General features: G+C 48.5%; 1 protein-coding gene across 1 annotated transcript in view; it reads right to left on the bottom strand.

The window, feature by feature from the left end:
• The window catches only part of HUWE1 (HECT, UBA and WWE domain containing E3 ubiquitin protein ligase 1), a 1,034,695-nt gene that overhangs the window by 861,417 nt on the left and 155,880 nt on the right, over positions 1 to 17,398 (bottom strand). The window contains 9 exon segments of the mRNA XM_030194273.1: positions 8,830 to 8,936; positions 9,710 to 9,790; positions 10,242 to 10,343; positions 10,955 to 11,077; positions 11,440 to 11,545; positions 11,758 to 11,898; positions 12,064 to 12,191; positions 12,287 to 12,437; positions 15,027 to 15,127. Of these exon segments, the coding sequence (XP_030050133.1) occupies positions 8,830 to 8,936; positions 9,710 to 9,790; positions 10,242 to 10,343; positions 10,955 to 11,077; positions 11,440 to 11,545; positions 11,758 to 11,898; positions 12,064 to 12,191; positions 12,287 to 12,437; positions 15,027 to 15,127 (1,040 nt within the window).

Here is a 17,398-nt window from a genome sequence, read left to right as displayed (position 1 = left end):
AACCTCCCTCCGACTGGTAGGTCGCCCGGCACTGACACTTGGATGTCGGCTATGCTCTGCTGGAGCCAGTCAAAAGCTCGCCCCTTGCTTTTGCTGGGGAGCCGAGGGGCCTTGCTGAGTCGCACGCTGCTGACGAGAGCGAGCGCGCTGGGGCTTAGCCTGGGCCGCAGGCTGTCGAGAAGGAGGATTGTACCTACGCTTGCCAGAAGAGTAGGGAACAGTCTTCCTTCCCCCAAAAAATCTTCTACCTGTAGAGGTAGAGGCTGAAGGCTGCCGGCGGGAGAACTTGTCGAATGCGGTGTCCCGCTGGTGGAGCTGCTCTACCACCTGTTCGACTTTCTCTCCAAAAATGTTATCCGCACGGCAAGGCGAGTCCGCAATCCGCTGCTGGATTCTATTCTCCAGGTCGGAGGCACGCAGCCATGAGAGCCTGCGCATCACCACACCTTGAGCAGCGGCCCTGGACGCAACATCAAAGGTGTCATACACCCCTCTGGCCAGGAATTTTCTGCACGCCTTCAGCTGCCTGACCACCTCCTGAAACGGCTTGGCTTTCTCAGGGGGGAGCACATCAACCAAGCCCGCCAACTGCCGCACATTGTTCCGCATGTGGATGCTCGTGTAGAGCTGGTAAGACTGAATTTTGGCCACGAGCATAGAATGGTAGGCCTTCCTTCCAAAGGAGTCTAAGGTTCTAGAGTCCTTGCCCGGGGGCGCCGAAGCATGCTCCCTAGAACTCTTAGCCTTCTTTAGGGCCAGATCCACAACTCCAGAATCATGAGGCAACTGAGTGCGCATCAGATCTGGGTCCCCATGGATCCGGTACTGGGACTCGATCTTCTTGGGGATGTGGGGATTAGTTAAAGGCTTGGTCCAGTTCGCAAGCAATGTCTTTTTTAGGACATGGTGCAAGGGAACAGTGGACGCTTCCTTAGGTGGAGAAGGATAGTCCAGGAGCTCAAACATTTCAGCCCTGGGCTCGTCCTCCACAACCACCGGGAAGGGGATGGCCGTAGACATCTCCTGGACAAAGGAAGCGAAAGACATACTCTCAGGAGGAGAAAGCTGTCTTTCAGGAGAGGGAGTGGGATCGGAAGGAAGATCCTCAGACTCCTCGTCAGAGAAATATCTGGGGTCTTCTTCCTCTTCCCACGAGGCCTCACCCTCGGTGTCAGACAAGTTCATGGACCTGTGTCTGCAACCGTGCCCGTCTCGATTCCGTGGAGCCACGTCCACGATGGGGGCGTCGAGAGGTAGACTCCCTCGCCCGCATCGGCGAAGCTCCCTCCGCCGACGTAGTCGGGGAGCCTTCCTGGGAGGCGATGGCAGCCGGCACCGCACGCGGCACCGACGCCGGAGACCTCACCTCGGGCGAAGGGCCAGCCGGCGCCACGCTCGACGGTACCAGCGGCGCAAGCACCGCCGGTACCAGAGGGGTAGGGCGCAACAGCTCTCCCAGAATCTCTGGGAGGACGGCCCAGAGGCTCTCGTTCAGAGCGGCTGCAGAGAAAGGCATGGAGGTCGATGCAGGCGTCGACGTCAGAACCTGTTCCGGGCATGGAGGCTGTTCCGGGCTGTCCAGAGTGGAGCGCATCGACACCTCCTGAACAGAGGGTGAGCGGTCCTCTCGGCGCCGATGCCTGCTGGGTGCCGACTCCTTCGGCGACCCAGAGCTCTCGGTACCGACATGGGAAGGGGACCGGTGACGATGCTTCTTCGACTTCTTGGGACGAAGCATGTCACCGGAGCTTCCCGGTACCGACGAGGACGTAGAATCCAGCCGTCGCTTCCTCGGGGCCGAGACCGAAGAAGGTCGGTCTCGGGGGGGCTGTACCGCAGGAGCCCTCAGGGTAGGGGGAGACCCACCCAAAGGCTCACCGCCACCTGCAGGGGAATGGACAGCCCTCACCTGCACTCCAGACGAAGCACCACCGTCTGACGACATCAGCAGACGAGGTCCCGGTACCACCGACGTCGATGCAGCTATCCGATGTCTCGGCGCCGATGCAGAGGGCCGATGCCTCGATGCACTCGATGCACTGGCCGCCGAGGTTGAAGGTCTGGACGCTGAAGACGTCGATGCACTCGATACCCCCGGTGCCGATGCCGACGAAGAGCCCGAGAACAAAATGTTCCACTGGGCTAACCTCGCTACCTGAGTCCGCCTTTGCAAAAGGGAACACAGACTACAGGCCTGAGGGCGGTGCCCAGCCCCCAGACACTGAAGACACGACGCGTGCCTGTCAGTGAGCGAGATTACCCGGCGCACTGGGTGCACTTCTTGAAGCCGCTGGAAGGCTTCGATGTCATGGGCGGAAAAATCACGCCGGCAAAATCGAAAGACGAAATGGCGAAATTTGGCACAGAAAAAAGGGAAATTTCGACCGGGGCATAAGAAAGGCCTACCCCGACGACGAAAGAAAACTTAACGGGGCGAAAAAACTCTAAGTAGAGGAAGGAAAAACCGAAAGTGGCTAATCCAAATGATTTCTGGATTTCTCACAGAAAAATGTCGAAAAACGACGCGCGAGGTCGACTTTCCGGGGCACGAACGGTAAAACACAACCGTACCGAGCGCGGAGAAAAGAAGCCTGGCCAGCTCAAGCCGGTTTCGGGCGGGAAGACGGTCGCGCATGCACGGTGCGCATCGGCGCGCGAGGGCTAGCAAAGGCTTTTGCTAGTGAAGATTCCGATTGGAGGGGCTGCCGCGGATGTCACCCATCAGTGAGAACAAGCAGCCTGCTTGTCCTCGGAGAATGCCTTCAATAGTGATTGTGTTTTTCTCATATTGCTGTGGTGAACCAGCCTCTTTTGGTTCCACCAAAACTTGGGCCAACTACTTTCTACTACCTGCTTGGTCTGGTGCCACTAGAATGTACTACTACTACTACTTAACATTTCTAGAGCGCTACTAGGGTTACGCAGCGCTGTACAGTTTAACAAAGAAGGACAGTCCCTGCTCGAAGGCGCTTACAATCTAAAGGACGAGATGTCAAGTTGGGGCAGTCAAGATTTCCTGAATAGAGGTGTAGTGGTTAGGTGCCGAAGGCGACATTGAATAGGTGGGCTTTGAGCAAGGATTTGAAGATGGGCAGGGAGGGGGCCTGGCGTATGGGCTCAGGGAGTTTATTCCAAGCATGGGGTGAGGCGAGGCAGAGAGGGCAGAACCTGGAGTTGGCGGTGGTGGAGAAGGGTACTGAGAGGAGGGATTTGTCTTGAGAGCGGAGGTTACGGGTAGGAACGTAAGGGGAGATGAGGGTAGAGAGGTAAGGAGGGGCTGCAGATCGAGTGCATTTGTAGGTTAGTAGGAGAAGCTTGAACTGTATGTGGTACCTGATGGGAAGCTAGTGAAGTGAGTTGAGGAGAGGGGTGATATGAGTATATCGGTCCAGGTGGAAGATAAGACGTGCAGCCGAGCTCTGAACGGACTGAAGGGGGGATAGATGGCTAAGTGGGAGGCCAGTGAGGAGTAGGTTGCAGTAGTCAAGGCGAGAGGTAATGAGAGAGTGGACGAGAGCTCGGGTGGTGTGCTCAGAGAGGAAAGGGCGAATTTTGCTAATGTTATAGAGGAAGAAGCGACAGGTCTTGGCTATCTGCTGGATATGCGCAGAGAAGGAGAGGGAGGAGTCGAAGATAACTCCAAGGTTGCAGGCAGATAAGACGGGGACGAGGGTGTTATCAACTGAGATATAGAGTGAAGGGAGAGGGGAAGTGGGTTTGGGTGGGAAGACAATAAGCTCGGTCTTGGCCATGTTCAGTTTCAGGTGGCGGTTGGACATCCAGGCAGCAATGTTGGATAAGCAAGCCGATATTTTGGCCTGGGTTTCAGCAGTGATGTCTGGTGTGGAGAGCTAAAGCTGGGTGTCGTCAGCATAAAGATGATATTGGAAACCATGAGATGAGATCAGGGAGCCCAGAGAAGAGGTGTAGATTGAAAAAAGAAGGGGTCCAACGACAGATCCCTGAGGAACTCCAACAGAGAGCGGGATAGGGGTGGAGGAAGAACCATGAGAGTGTACTCTGAAGGTACAGTGGGAGAGATAAGAGGAGAACTAGGAGAGGACAGAGCCCTGGAACCCAAATGAGGACAGTGTGGCAAAAAGTAAATCGTGATTGACAGTGTCAAAAGCAGCGGATAGGTCGAGGAGGATGAGGATGGATTTGGATTTGGCAAGGAACAGGTCATTGCAGACTTTAGATAGTGCCGTTTCTTCAGTCCAACTGCTCTGGCTGTCAGCACCACACAGCTGCTAAAATCAGAGAATCTACTTTCTGTTTCATGTGTAGTACAGGAAGTATTTGTTCTCTACTTTCAATTCCTGCATGGTACCAGTGGCTTGAGCTAAGAAAGGAGCTCCCTTCTCTGCAGTTGACTTAGTGGTACTGGGCAGATAGAAGGGGGCTGATGAGGCCAGTCTGATGCTGGGGCTGGGTAAAGGGGGCAGGTGGGAGATGCCTGATAGTGGAGGGAGTTTGTGTTGCTATCACTGATTTGACACCAGAGTGAGTTTGTTGAGTTGTAAAGTGAAACATTCCATTTCTCCTCTGTACCTCTTGTTGGGAGAGTTTTATTGATCTGGGAATGCTTCGTGAATGAATAATTGTATTCTATATTCTCTGAGAGTACTGGTGCTCCTCACCCCAGGCCTTAGAGGTGTGCAGCTAAGTCCTGGTGGCTGCCAGCACCAGAGGGCTCCATCCTGGAGAAATGAGAAAGACCATATTTCTTGTGTGTGGTTTGACTCCTTTAGGCTGCTTCACTTTAGTTTTATGTGCATACAATATATAAGAACATATGGTATGTATTTTCATAACTTTGTAATAAACTTAATTGCTTGGCTCCTGTCAGTTTGTAATTTTTATCACTCCCAACCATCTTACTCCCTGACTGTAGCTCTAAGGGAGTTGGGGGAAGGGCAGGATGCCAGGGACGCCATCTCATCCCTCGCTTCAGGCAGATTTACCTTGGACCGCTCCTGCAACTACCCCACAAGTTACTACTACTACTACTACTATTTAGCATTTCTATAGCGCTACAAGGCGTACGCAGCGCTGCAAACCACATAGAAGAAAGACTGTCCCTGCTCAAAGAGCTTACAATCTAATAGACAAAAAAAAAAAATAAAGTAAGCAAATCAAATCAATTAATGTGAACAGGAAGGAAGAGAGGAGGGTAGGTGGAGGCGAGTGGTTACAAGTGGTTACGAGTCAAAAGCAATGTTAAAGAGGTGGGCTTTCAGTCTAGATTTAAAGGTGGCCAAGGATGGGGCACAACGTAGGGGCTCAGGAAGTTTATTCCAGGTGTAGGGTGCAGCGAGACAGAAGGCGCGAAGTCTGGAGTTGGCAGTAGTGGAGAAGGGAAAAGATAAGAAGGATTTCTCCATGGAGCGGAGTGCACGGGAAGGGGTGTAGGGAAGGACGAGTGTGGAGAGATACTGGGGAGCAGCAGAGTGAGTACATTTATAGGTTAGTAGAAGAAGTTTGAACAGGATGCGAAAACGGATAGGGAGCCAGTGAAGGGTCTTGAGGAGAGGGGTAGTATGAGTAAAGCGACCCTGGCGGAAGACGAGACGGGCAGCAGAGTTTTGAACCGACTGGAGAGGGGAGAGGTGACTAAGTGGGAGGCCAGCAAGAAGCAGATTGCAGTAGTCCAAACGAGAGGTGACAAGGGTGTGGATGAGGATTTTGGTAGAGTGCTCGGAAAGAAAGGGGCGGATTTTACGGATGTTGTAAAGAAAGAAACGACAGGTCTTGGCAATCTGCTGGATATGAGCAGAGAAGGAGAGAGAAGAGTCAAAGATGACCCCAAGGTTTCGAGCTGAGGAGACAGGGAGAATGAGAGAGCCATCAACAGAAATAGAAAACGGGGGGAGCGGGGAGGTGGGTTTGGGGGGGGGGGGGGGGGAAATGAGAAGCTCGGTTTTGGTCATATTTAATTTCAGGTGGCGTTGAGACATCCAGACAGCAATGTCAGACAAGCACGCTGAAACTTTGGTTTAGATGCAAGGTGAGATATCAGGGGTAGAAAGGTAGATTTGGAAGTCATCAGCATAGAGATGGTAGGAAAAGCCATGGGATGGGATTAATGAACCAAGGGAAGAAGTGTAGATAGAAAAGAGGAGGGGACCAAGAACAGAACCCTGAGGTACGCCGACAGGCAGAGGGATAGAAGTAGAAGTAGATCCACCAGAGTGAACACTAAAGGTGCGGAGGGAGAGGTAGGAAGAGAACCAGGAAAGGACAGAGCCCTGGAATCCAAGTGAGGACAGGGTAGCGAGAAGTATGCTGTGATCGACAGTGTCAAAAGCAGCGGAAAGATCAAGAATGAGGATGGAATATTGACCTCTGGATTTAGCCAGTAATAGGTCATTGGAGACTTTAGTAAGCGCAATTTCGATTGAGTGGAGAGGGCGAAAACCAGATTGTAGTGGGTCAAGAATAGCATGTGAGGAGAGAAAATCAAGGCAGCGGCGGTGAACAGCACGCTCAAGTAATTTGGAGAGAAAGGGAAGGAGGGAGATGGGTTGGTAATTAGAGGGACAAGTAGGGTCGAGTGAAGGCTTCTTAAGGAGAGGTGTGACTACAGCATGTTTAAAGGCAGCGGGGACATTCACAGTGGAAAGTGAGAGGTTGAGAATGTGACAGATAAAAAGAATAAGAGCAGGAGTGATGGCATTAAGAAGTTGGGTGGGAATGGGATCAGAGGAACAGGTGGTACATTTTGAGAACGAAAGGAGAAGTGTAGTGTAGTTTCCTCAATAGTAACTTCAGGAAAGGGAGAGAGGGGAACGGACTAGTGGAGGGAGAGGTGGTGAGGTAGAGAAAGCAAGGTTTATCTTTTGAACCTTGTTGTGAAAGAATTCAGCAAGGGTCTGAGGAGATAATGAAGGGGGAGTTGGGGGAGGGGGCACCTTGAGGAGAGAGTTCAATGTGGTGAAGAGAAGTCGAGGATTAGAGCCAAGAGAGTTGGTCAGTTGGATATAATAATCCTGTTTGGCACGTAAAAGAGCAGATTGGAAGGAGGTCAGCATGAACTTAAAATGTAAGAAATCAGCAAGGGCCCGAGATTTCCGCCAGAGGCGTTCGGCGGAGCGGGTACAGGAACGTAGGTAGCGGATATTAGAAGTCAGCCAAGGTTGGGGTTTTGTACGCCTTACAGGGCGGGTCATCAAAGGTGCAAGAGTGTCTAAGGCAGAGGATAGAGTATTGTTGTAAGAAGAAACAGCCTCGTTGACAGACGTGGATGGTGCCACAGTAGAGAGGAGGTTTGAAACATGGGAGGATAGAGATGAAGGGTCAATATCGTGAAGATTCCTAGATAAATTAGATAACATAGGACGGGACTGGGAGGGAGGAGAATTAAGTGTGAAAGTTATAAGATGGTGATCAGAGGAGGGAAGATCAGAGGCAAGGAAACTAGAGGGTGAACAGTTGGAGGAGAAGATAAGATCAAGAGAGTGACCATTTTGATGAGTGGGGGAGGTGGAGCATAGTTGGAGATTAAAGGAGGACGTTAAAGCGAGTAACTTGGAAATATAAGAGTTGGAAGGATCATTAGCAGGAATATTAAAGTCACCAAAGATGAGAGAGGGGAAGGAAGGATCATGGAAGGCGGCAAGCCAGGCGTCAAAGTCACTGAGAAAGGATGAAAGGGACTTATCGGGGGGGGCGATAAATGACCGCTATTCGAAGAGGCAGAGGAGAGAAAAGGCGGATAGAGTGGACTTCAAAGGAGGAAAAACAGTGAGATTGAGGTGGAAGAAGGGGTTGAAATCTGGAGGAGGGAGAAAGAAGTAGTCCAACACCGCCCCCACGACCAGCAGGGCGAGGAGTATGTGAAAATAGATAACCGCCATGGCACAGGGCTGCGACTGAAGCAGAGTCATCAGGGCAGAGCCAGGTTTCTGTTATGGCGAGCAGATGGAGGTGACGCAAGATAAAGAGGTCCTGGATATAGGCGAGTTTGTTACAGATAGAGCGGGCATTCCATAGGGCGCAAGAGAAGGGCAGAGAAGAGGAGGGGAGTAGAGAAATAGAGATGAGGTTAGAGAGGTCGCGGTGAGATCTGTAGAGTTGGGATAATAGTTGGTGAGGGGGGCCAGGATTGGGATTGATGTCACTGGCTGAGAGTAAGAGAAGGAGTAAAAGAGAGCGGAGGAGAGTAGGAGAGGTTCTGGAATAGTGGGAAGCTCCGTAATAGAAATACATGTTTCTTACAGTACCTTTATCAGGTAAGACCAACTTTTTGGATAACCAGAAGAATCTGAGCATAGCCACAACAGAGCAGTGGAAGGCATAAAGATAAAGGGTCACACTTTGATATACCACCTTTCTGTGGTACAGCCAAAGTGGTTTACATATATTACTTGCAGGTGACAAACTACCAAAATATTTCTAAGTTTTTGGTTTCTGCTAGCCTAATACAGAACAGGTATATATAGATGGTATCTAACACCTATCAGAAATATTATACATTTTGTGTGTGTTGGAGTTTGTGGGCAAAGAGGCTCACTATTCTGTATCTGGTGACCTATAACCAGCAAAAAAAACAATACTGGAAAGTGTGTGTAGCATTGTCCCAACTATCACTTCCATAAGCAAAATAGAGAGAACCAAAAATATTCTTGCTACACTGGAATTCCCATTTGGCACTGTCTGGTAACATTACTGTTTGAAAGGCTAGAATAATTCTTCTTGACCATGAACAAAACAGGATTAGCACAAAATAGGAATCTTCTCACCATTAGTTTTTCTCATTACTTCTACAACCCTCAAGACAAATAAACTACTAGAAGGGTTCTCAATTCTGGATAGAGAGGAATAACTTACATCCTTTATCAGGAGTGCATGCAGCATGACATCTGTCAGACCGTTGTCTTGCAGGGATGAAAGCAGTGAAGGCTCTTGGAATACAAAGACCGTCACCACTTCAGTGGCTGTAGGAAGTAATAAGGAAAGCAGACAATAAACTGGGTAGAGCCTCACATGATCACAAGGCAGCAATAAGACACGTACACCTGAAACCCTCCCACATTCAGCAATTTACAACTGTATAGTTAATTCCATTAACTACAAACTCGAATACCCAATTTTCAGCTTCCCAGTACCTAAGCTTCCTCTATTCAATGGCTCAGAACCTTGGCTACATTAGTCTCAATTCTACCCCTTCCTCTGTTTTGAAAGGTGAGAACATTTAGCAAAGATGTCACTTGGTTCCTTGAGCACATCCTGTCAAGTTTAGGGTAGACAGACATGTAAAACCCTCAGATATTTCATCTACCTAGGAACAATCACTTTCAATCTCACTGCAAATGGTATTCCTCAACTACAATACTGACCAGTTGCCCCTTCATCCACCTGCATCCCCAGCCAAGGCATATGGATATTGTGAGAACACCAGCTTAGTCCTGGTATAGTGCAAACTAGCAAAGTATACTGGGTTACAAATGCTGCACCAAGTACAACAATCTTGCAGGGTTATTACAAAGAGCTTAACTCCCACAATTTGGCTGACAGTTGGATTTTCTACCACCTCAAGTATTTTGGGAAGAGTAAACCCTGCACTAAAAGCTTCTAGAGATCATAGGTTCCTACTAGCCTTCTTTAAAGCTCCAATTGATATAAATATGTTTATGTTAAGCATCTCACCCCCTCCTTTAAATACCTCTAACTCACACCAATTTTCAAAGATGTAGACCTAGAGACTCACCAAGCAAAAAAAGGGAGGGCCCATAGTACTCTGCATTGCTGATGACGTGCTTCAGGGAGGTGGGCAGTGAGCCATCCATCACTGCAAGACCAGAGGAGTTTCCATGAGAACAGGGATTTTAGGGTGTGGGGGTAGGTGGAGTGAGAATCCATAAGCAGACATAGCCTGCAGTGAGAAAACCACTGAGGAGTCCAAAAAGCAGCACACTTTCCTATATAAGATTTAGATCCATTTACACATTTATATGAAATGTTGATTAGGCAACAGGATAAAGTGTCTAAGTACAAACTCATAAAATTTAAATTTAGGGAAAAAAAGTGTCCCTATACAGTTCACATTTAAATTATATAGCTTTTGGGAAATGTGGGGAGGGGCTAAGGAGGATGGTTAAGCATTAATTGTTGCAATGAATAAGTTGCTTGTTTTGTTTTATTTTGAAAAAGCTTCAATATTTAAAAAAAAAAAAAAAACAACCTACATAGCTTATAGTTCATAACTCAGATCAGAAAACCCTCTCTCCCTTTAGTCTTACCATGACGGATGCCATCAGAGAAAGCAGGATCCTGAATGGCCTTCTTTAGAAAGTTCAGCATGGATTTAAGCAGTGCAGCTCGTTGGGGAATACACTGGACTCCTGACAGGAGAGAACATACAAAGCCAGTGACCTTCTTCCTAAAACATGTAGGGCGGATTCAAATTAAGGGAATCTCTCCCACCCAAAAGTCAGAGGGGTGGGGTGGAGTGAGGCCAGATCTCTTCCCCCCCCCCCCCCCCCCGCCAAAACACCTTTGTCCAGATCCTCTCCTCTGCATCCCTATCACCTTGGAGTAGCACTGCACATTTCTGGCAACAGCAACTACAGCAAGATCATCACTCAATGTGGGGGCCCTGTGAAGTCTTATATCACAATCCTGCTCCTTCCGCCTATTCAGGCTTCTTGTTACTTTGAAAATCCTACAGACAGCAGGGAGCCATAGAGCCTGTGAGCGCACAAGTACTTACAGTCCTGCACTAAATATTCCTTCTGCAGTTGCTACTCCTGCAGAAAAAGAAGGGCCCCCCGGTAGCAGCCCTGAATGACTATGCAACAGTAGCTGCATTCCAGCACCTATGAAAATCTGACCCCACAAGCAGATGCCTATGTCTAAATCCAGCCCTCACCACACAATTGGCTTCCCTTCCAAAGCAATTCCCGAACAAGAGGTCCACTCTTCTGTCAGAATTCTTCTCATCATTAACCCATACCTGATCTGGGTGTAATAACATTGCTGCTGCTGTTGGTAATATTCTGGGCTCTAGGTTCAGGCTCAGACCGTTGATCTGTGGAGGTGGAGGGGCCAGGGCTGCTCTCCATGACAACATCTGAAACTGAAAATAGACCAACACTTACACGAGCACCAGAAGCTCACAGCTTTACATTGACTATGAAACAGAAATAAGTCCTGCACATAACTAAAGACTGTACAGCCGACCACGCTCAACAGACAGGATAAATGACAACTCCTAGCCAGAAGGGTTCCAGGATAACAGAGGAGATGTCATGGTCTATTATCTAGTGTTGGGTCCCAGCACAACAGTCACTGCCTCTCAGTGGTCAATTGTCAATGCCAAGCTCTTATTGAGGGACAGTTCCTCTGGTCAAATTCTGTTCAGTAACTATGGACCCAGGAGACAGCTAAGATGACTTACAGAGCTGGTTCAACAAGAAAAGGAAAGTTAATACCAGGTACCTTCCATGTCTGTTTCCATTTCTTCCCCTTCTTGAGCTGTGCTGGGCCGCTGGATCTTGGGTTTTATGACGAAGGGGCACTCCTTCCTACACAGATCCACCTCATGCTGACAGAAGATAAAGTTAAAGTTGTAAACATTCTGTGCTGAAAACAAGGAGCTGTGCGATGAAGATGACATATCACCTCAAGAAAAACCTTCCCTGTTATACAAACAACCTATGCCCAAACTAGCAGTTTTGTTTAAAAAAAAAAAAAAAAATAGCACACTTAAAGCAAGCTCATAACGTTCATTCTGTAACATGTGACCAAAGTCCTCACCTCCAACCGGAAGATGAAGATGGAAAGGCCACTATGCGACTGGAAGGCTGCCATGTCCAAGTTAGTGATAAGGTCAACCACACGCACTGCACGGGTCACAAATGTGATCTGATCCTGCTCATCTCCAAGGAATTTTATCACCTGAAGGTGGGGGGAGAGAGAAAAATATCCAGTCACATGCCACAGATTCTTCAGTGCCACATTTGACTTTTCCCAAAAGCATTACATCTAAGTCAACTCCAACTTTATATCCCCACCATTATCAATAATTCATAATAGGGGAAAAAAGTCACCATGCCCAAGTACCTTCAACAGGGCTTCCATCATGCCACAGGATACAAGTGCCTCCCCTCCAGCATCATAACTAGCCAGGTGATACAGGAATGAGAAGAGGGCTGTAGCAAATTGGTGGGGATATGGATCCATGGTAGGATCTGAAAGCACAAGAAATCCCTATTAAAAGTCTAGGACCTGCAACAGAGCCATGGCAAGCCCCCTCCCCCCCCTTCTTGGTAGCAATGGCACTCACCAATCATGGCCTGGATACAGTTGCGGACAAGGACTGGAAGGAATCCATGGTAAGAAGCAGTGCCAGTGCAGTCAATGATGCTGCTGAGCTTTGGGGTACGCTCAAGGTGAACAATGGAAGTCAGTGTCCTCAAGGAGGCAGCTTTAATGTCCTACGAAGGGACAGAAGAATATAGTGTACAATAGAGTACTCAAATTTCACACTGTTTCTGGCACTATAAAGTGTGCAGATGTATACAGATATAACAAAAAAGGCAGACCAGTCTCTGAGGTGCATGCACATTAGCTATTCCTGCACTAGTCGTAAGACTATAGCAGAGAATAAGACTGAACACAGGGATGCATCTACCCCAGTAGACAACAGCCGGTATGCTACATCACCACCCCGCAATGAGGCTCTAGGAAATAAGCTGATCAGTGCTACATAATCCGGTTTACACCACCTACCCACTTCTGCTCCCTGCAGAATCTCTGGAAGAACGGCCCGGAGACTCTTGTGCAGAGCGGCTGTGGAGAAAGACTCAAGCCGATGCAGGCGTCGAGGTCAGAGTCTGTTCCGGGAGTGGAGGCGGTTCCGGGCTGTCCAAGGGGGAGCGCATCGACACCTCCTGAATAGAGGGTGAGCGGTCCTCCCAGTGCCGATGCCTACTGGGTGCCGACTCCCTCGGCGACCCAGAGCTCTCGGTACTGAGATGGGAAGGAGACCGGTGTCGATGCTTCTTCGACTTCTTCAAGCGAAGCATGTCACCGGAGCTTCCCGGTACCGACGAGGACGCAGAATCCAACCGTCGCTTCCTCGGGGCCGAGGAAGGTCGATCTCGGGGGGGCTGTACTGCAGGAGCCCCCAGGGCAGGAGGAGACCCACCCGAAGGCTCTCCGCCACCAGCAGGGGAATGGACAGCCCTCACCTGCACTCCAGACGAAGCACCACCGTCCGACGACATCAGCAATAGTGGAGGTCCCGGTACCACCGACGTCGACGCAGCCTTTCGATGTCTCGGTACCGACGATGCAGGAGGTAGAAGCCTCGATGCAGTCGATGCCGATGCAGAGGTCGAAGACTTCGATGCTGTCGACGTCGATGCACTCAACGAGTCCCGTGCTGTTGTCGTCGAAGAGCCCGAGAACAACGCGTTCCACTGGGCCAATCTCGCTACCTGAGTCCTCTTTTTCAAAAGAGCACAAAGACTGCAGGCCTGCGGGTGGTGCCCAGCCCCCAGACACTGAAGACACGAAGCGTGCCTATCAGTGAGCGAGATTACCCGGGCACACTGGGTGCACTTCTTGAAGCCGCTGGAAGACTTCGATGACATGGGCGGAAAAATCACGCCGGCGAAATCAAAATTTGCGTTGACGACGAAAGGCACCAAAAAGAAGGGAGAAAAAACCCGTACCGAGGCCAAATAGGCCGGTCCCGAAAGCGAAAGGAAACTTACGCGGGGAAAAAGCTGGAAACACGGGAAAGGGGTAAAGACCGGATCGGGTTTTTTTTTTTTTTAAGGGAATATCGCGAAGATGCGCGAGGTCAACTTGAGGGGCACGAAACGGCGGCAAAACACGACCGTCCCGAGCACGGACAAAAGAAGACTGACGAACAGGAGCCGGTTCGGGCGGGAAGACGGTCGCGCATGCGCGGTGCGCATGGGCGCGCGAGGGCTAGCAAAAGGCCTTTGCTAGTGAAGATTCCGATTGGAGGGAGCTGCCGTGGACGTCACCCATCAGTGAGAACAAGCAGCCTGCTTGTCCTCGGAGAAAGTATATTAAAATGGATGGCAATAAGCCTATTAGGTATTCCACCCCCACCGACCAAAATTAGATGCCTCAACCCTGCAACACAGCAAAACCATAGATTGTATTGGACATTATATATTCCTTCCTATTTTCTATCCCTATGTACCTGAATATAATATCCTTACCCGACCCTAATATGAAATTGTATTTGTTTCCATACCGGACTTGGCAATCACCTTTACGGTATTATGTAAGCCACATTGAGCCTGCATATAGGTGGGGAAATGTGGGATACAAATAAAGAATGTATTTTAAAGCACGTACAGCATGAAAAATTTACTGCCACGTCTGAGGCAGTGTAGAAGGGCTAGTCAAGAGAATTTAGTACTTTTTTTTTTTTTTTAATGCTGCAACCATAACAGGTATCTCACTTTAAAACAGAATGGGAAATAACAGTTCTGTGTGCATGTCTGAAAACAAAAAGGAAAGAAAGTTCCAGTACACAAATGTATGCATGGAACAGAATGCTGTTCTGCACATAATTAGCTTTGCAAAAATTTTATGTGCAAGACGTTTTTGTGAGGCTAATATTTATTCACAGAACATTCTACTTCTGGTACAGATGTGTGCTGGCACTTGTTTTCTTCAGACATGTGCACAATGAAGCCATCCATACTGCAGAACCTTTGTGTGCATGTGACTGGCAGCCTTTCCCTGATTAGCACAAGCTCTGTATGTTTTGCATTTCATTTGTTTACTTGAAATATTTTCTCATTAACATCACTGCAGAATATTCTCATTAATCTCATGGTAGAAGCCATGCACTCAACCATCAGTGCTTTGCCCTATCACGTATTTCTCTGCAACAACCCCTCAAAACCTAAAGCTATGCTGATAGAGAATTCAGTCAACTATGGTCATGCCGTAAAACCAGTATTTGTACTCTTTTCCATGACTGCTTTCATACTAAGAGGAGAAGAGAGAAAAGCATCCAGAGAAAGGGAACTCACCATTAGCTGTTTGTCCGTTATCTGAAGAACATCCACCAGCTCTTCAATCAGTCCATTATACAGGATACTGTTTGCAGACTCCTGCAGAGCATTGGAATACACTGCCAAAGGTAAGAACAGAAAAAGCAAGCAGTCACCAGGCAGCATAAGCTGAAAACCAAGAAGTAGTCTCTCCTGTTCTGAAATACTCCAATGCACTGCCACCCATCCATTCTCTTCTGATAATCTTCCCAGCACCTCACACCACTCCATCTTATTCCAAAATTCAGTGTGGTATAGAATCAACTGATATTTCCACTATGAAATATTCTAGATCACTTTAAGATGTCCCAAGGCATATTGTCCCTCTACCTCCAAGAAATGCTCCAAAGAACAGAAGTGTGGTTACTTACCTTGCAGGTGATCTCTGTAGACAGCAGAATACGTCAGCCACACAAGTGGATGTCATCATCCAACAGAACCAAAAAATTAACTTTTTTGGTAGTCAGAAAGTAGTTTGTTTTTAATGAGCATGTGCAGATAATACCACACAGTCACCTGCCTCACACTTCCCCTCAGTCTTGCATACATAGCTATGTATATGAAACTGAGAGGAAGGTAAGTGTGATTGAATTATATTAACTATGAAGAACATCCGTTACAGATGAGCAATTTTACTTTCTCCAATTTCAAGCAAAAAGACAGACACTAAAGCAAAGGTTATCACTTTCTCAAACACTGAGGATTTTCCTGTTGAGTTCCTGACAGAGATGGTGTAAAAAGTTAGCAATTTTTTAATTTGTTTGTTCAACACTGCCTGACTGAAATGATTGCTTTCACTTAAGCCGTGGCCTAGGCAATAGTGTTTTGTGGACTGACAACCATGTGGGTGACTGCCATATTACTTGCAACTAACACATCTAAAGGTATACAATGGATGCTGTTCATTATGAAATATGGTGAAATTAGATCTTACCTGCTAATTTTCTTTCCTCTAGACCCTCCAGACCGGTCAAGACGCGTGGGTTATGTCCTCCTACCAGCAGAGGGAGACTGAGAAACACTGAGCTTTTGAATGCTGTATATATAACCTGTGCAGTACATCCACTAGCCAGTATAACACTAACAAAGCAGAGAAACCATAACACTAACTATAAAGAGCAACCCTGTACGTGGTCACTGCCAACTGGACACTTTCTTTATTTCTCTTACTGTGTCCCTTTTTTCGTGTGTGCTTCCACAGGTGGACTACCAAACACTGTCACACCTGTTCAGACTCCAACCAACAAAAACTGGTAAAACCGAGTCTGAATCCATAGACACAACAATCAACAGCTGCCAAGAAATAACAACAGACCAACCATACCTCCTGGCCTACAATACATACAGACATATAGACAGGGCGGGCCTTGACCGGTCTGGAGGGTCTAGAGGAAAGAAAATTAGCAGGTAAGATCTAATTTCACCTTCCTCCACGACCCTCCAGACCGGTCAAGACGCGTGGGACGTACCAAAGCAGTAAATATCCTACGGGCGGGATCCACGAAGGCCAGAGGTCAACACTGCAGCCCCAAAACCTGCCTCTTCCTTGGCATGCACATCAATCCTATAATGCTTAACAAAAGAATGCAAAGAAGACCAAACCGCCGCTCGACAAATATCCAACGGAGGAATCATGCTACATTCCGCCCAAGAGGCCGCCATTCCCCTGGTAGAATGGGCCGAAAACTCCTTAGGAGCCAAGCGACCCTTTAGCAAATAAGCCGAAACAATCGCCTCCTTTAACCACCTTGCTATCGTTGCCTTGGAAGCTGCCGCGCCCTTCTTTGCACCACCATGCAGAACGAACAAACGATCAGAAACTCTATACTCCCGAGTTCTGGAAATATAACAGCGCAAGACTCTCCGCACATCTAGCTTTGCCAGATGACGCTGCTCCGTATCCCCCGCCAAATTACCTAAGACTGGCAAGGAAATGACTTGATTAACATGAAACTCTGAGACCACCTTGGGCAAAAAGGACGGTACTGGCCGCAATGAAACCTTTTCCTTGGAAAAAATCAAAAAGGGTTCTCTACAAGACAAAGCATGAAGCTCCGACACCCTCCGAGCTGAAGTAATGGCCACCAAGAAAACCGTCTTTAATGAAAGGTCCTTGTCCGAAACAGCAACCAAGGGCTCAAACGGCGGCCTAACCAAAGCATCCAGAACGAGATTCAAATCCCACGGAGGCACCATCCGCCGCCGAGGCGGTCGCAGCAACTTCACGCCCTTCAAAAAACGAACCACATCAGGACTAGAAGCTAAAGACTTCCCCTGAACCTTCCCCCGAAAACAGGACAAAGCTGCCACTTGTACTTTTAAAGAGGACAAGGCCAGACCCCTGTCCATAC

Source organism: Microcaecilia unicolor, chromosome 2 (assembly GCF_901765095.1).
Source record: "Microcaecilia unicolor chromosome 2, aMicUni1.1, whole genome shotgun sequence".
Taxonomy (NCBI): Eukaryota; Metazoa; Chordata; class Amphibia; order Gymnophiona; family Siphonopidae; genus Microcaecilia; species Microcaecilia unicolor.
This window is presented reverse-complemented; position numbering and strand designations above follow the sequence as displayed.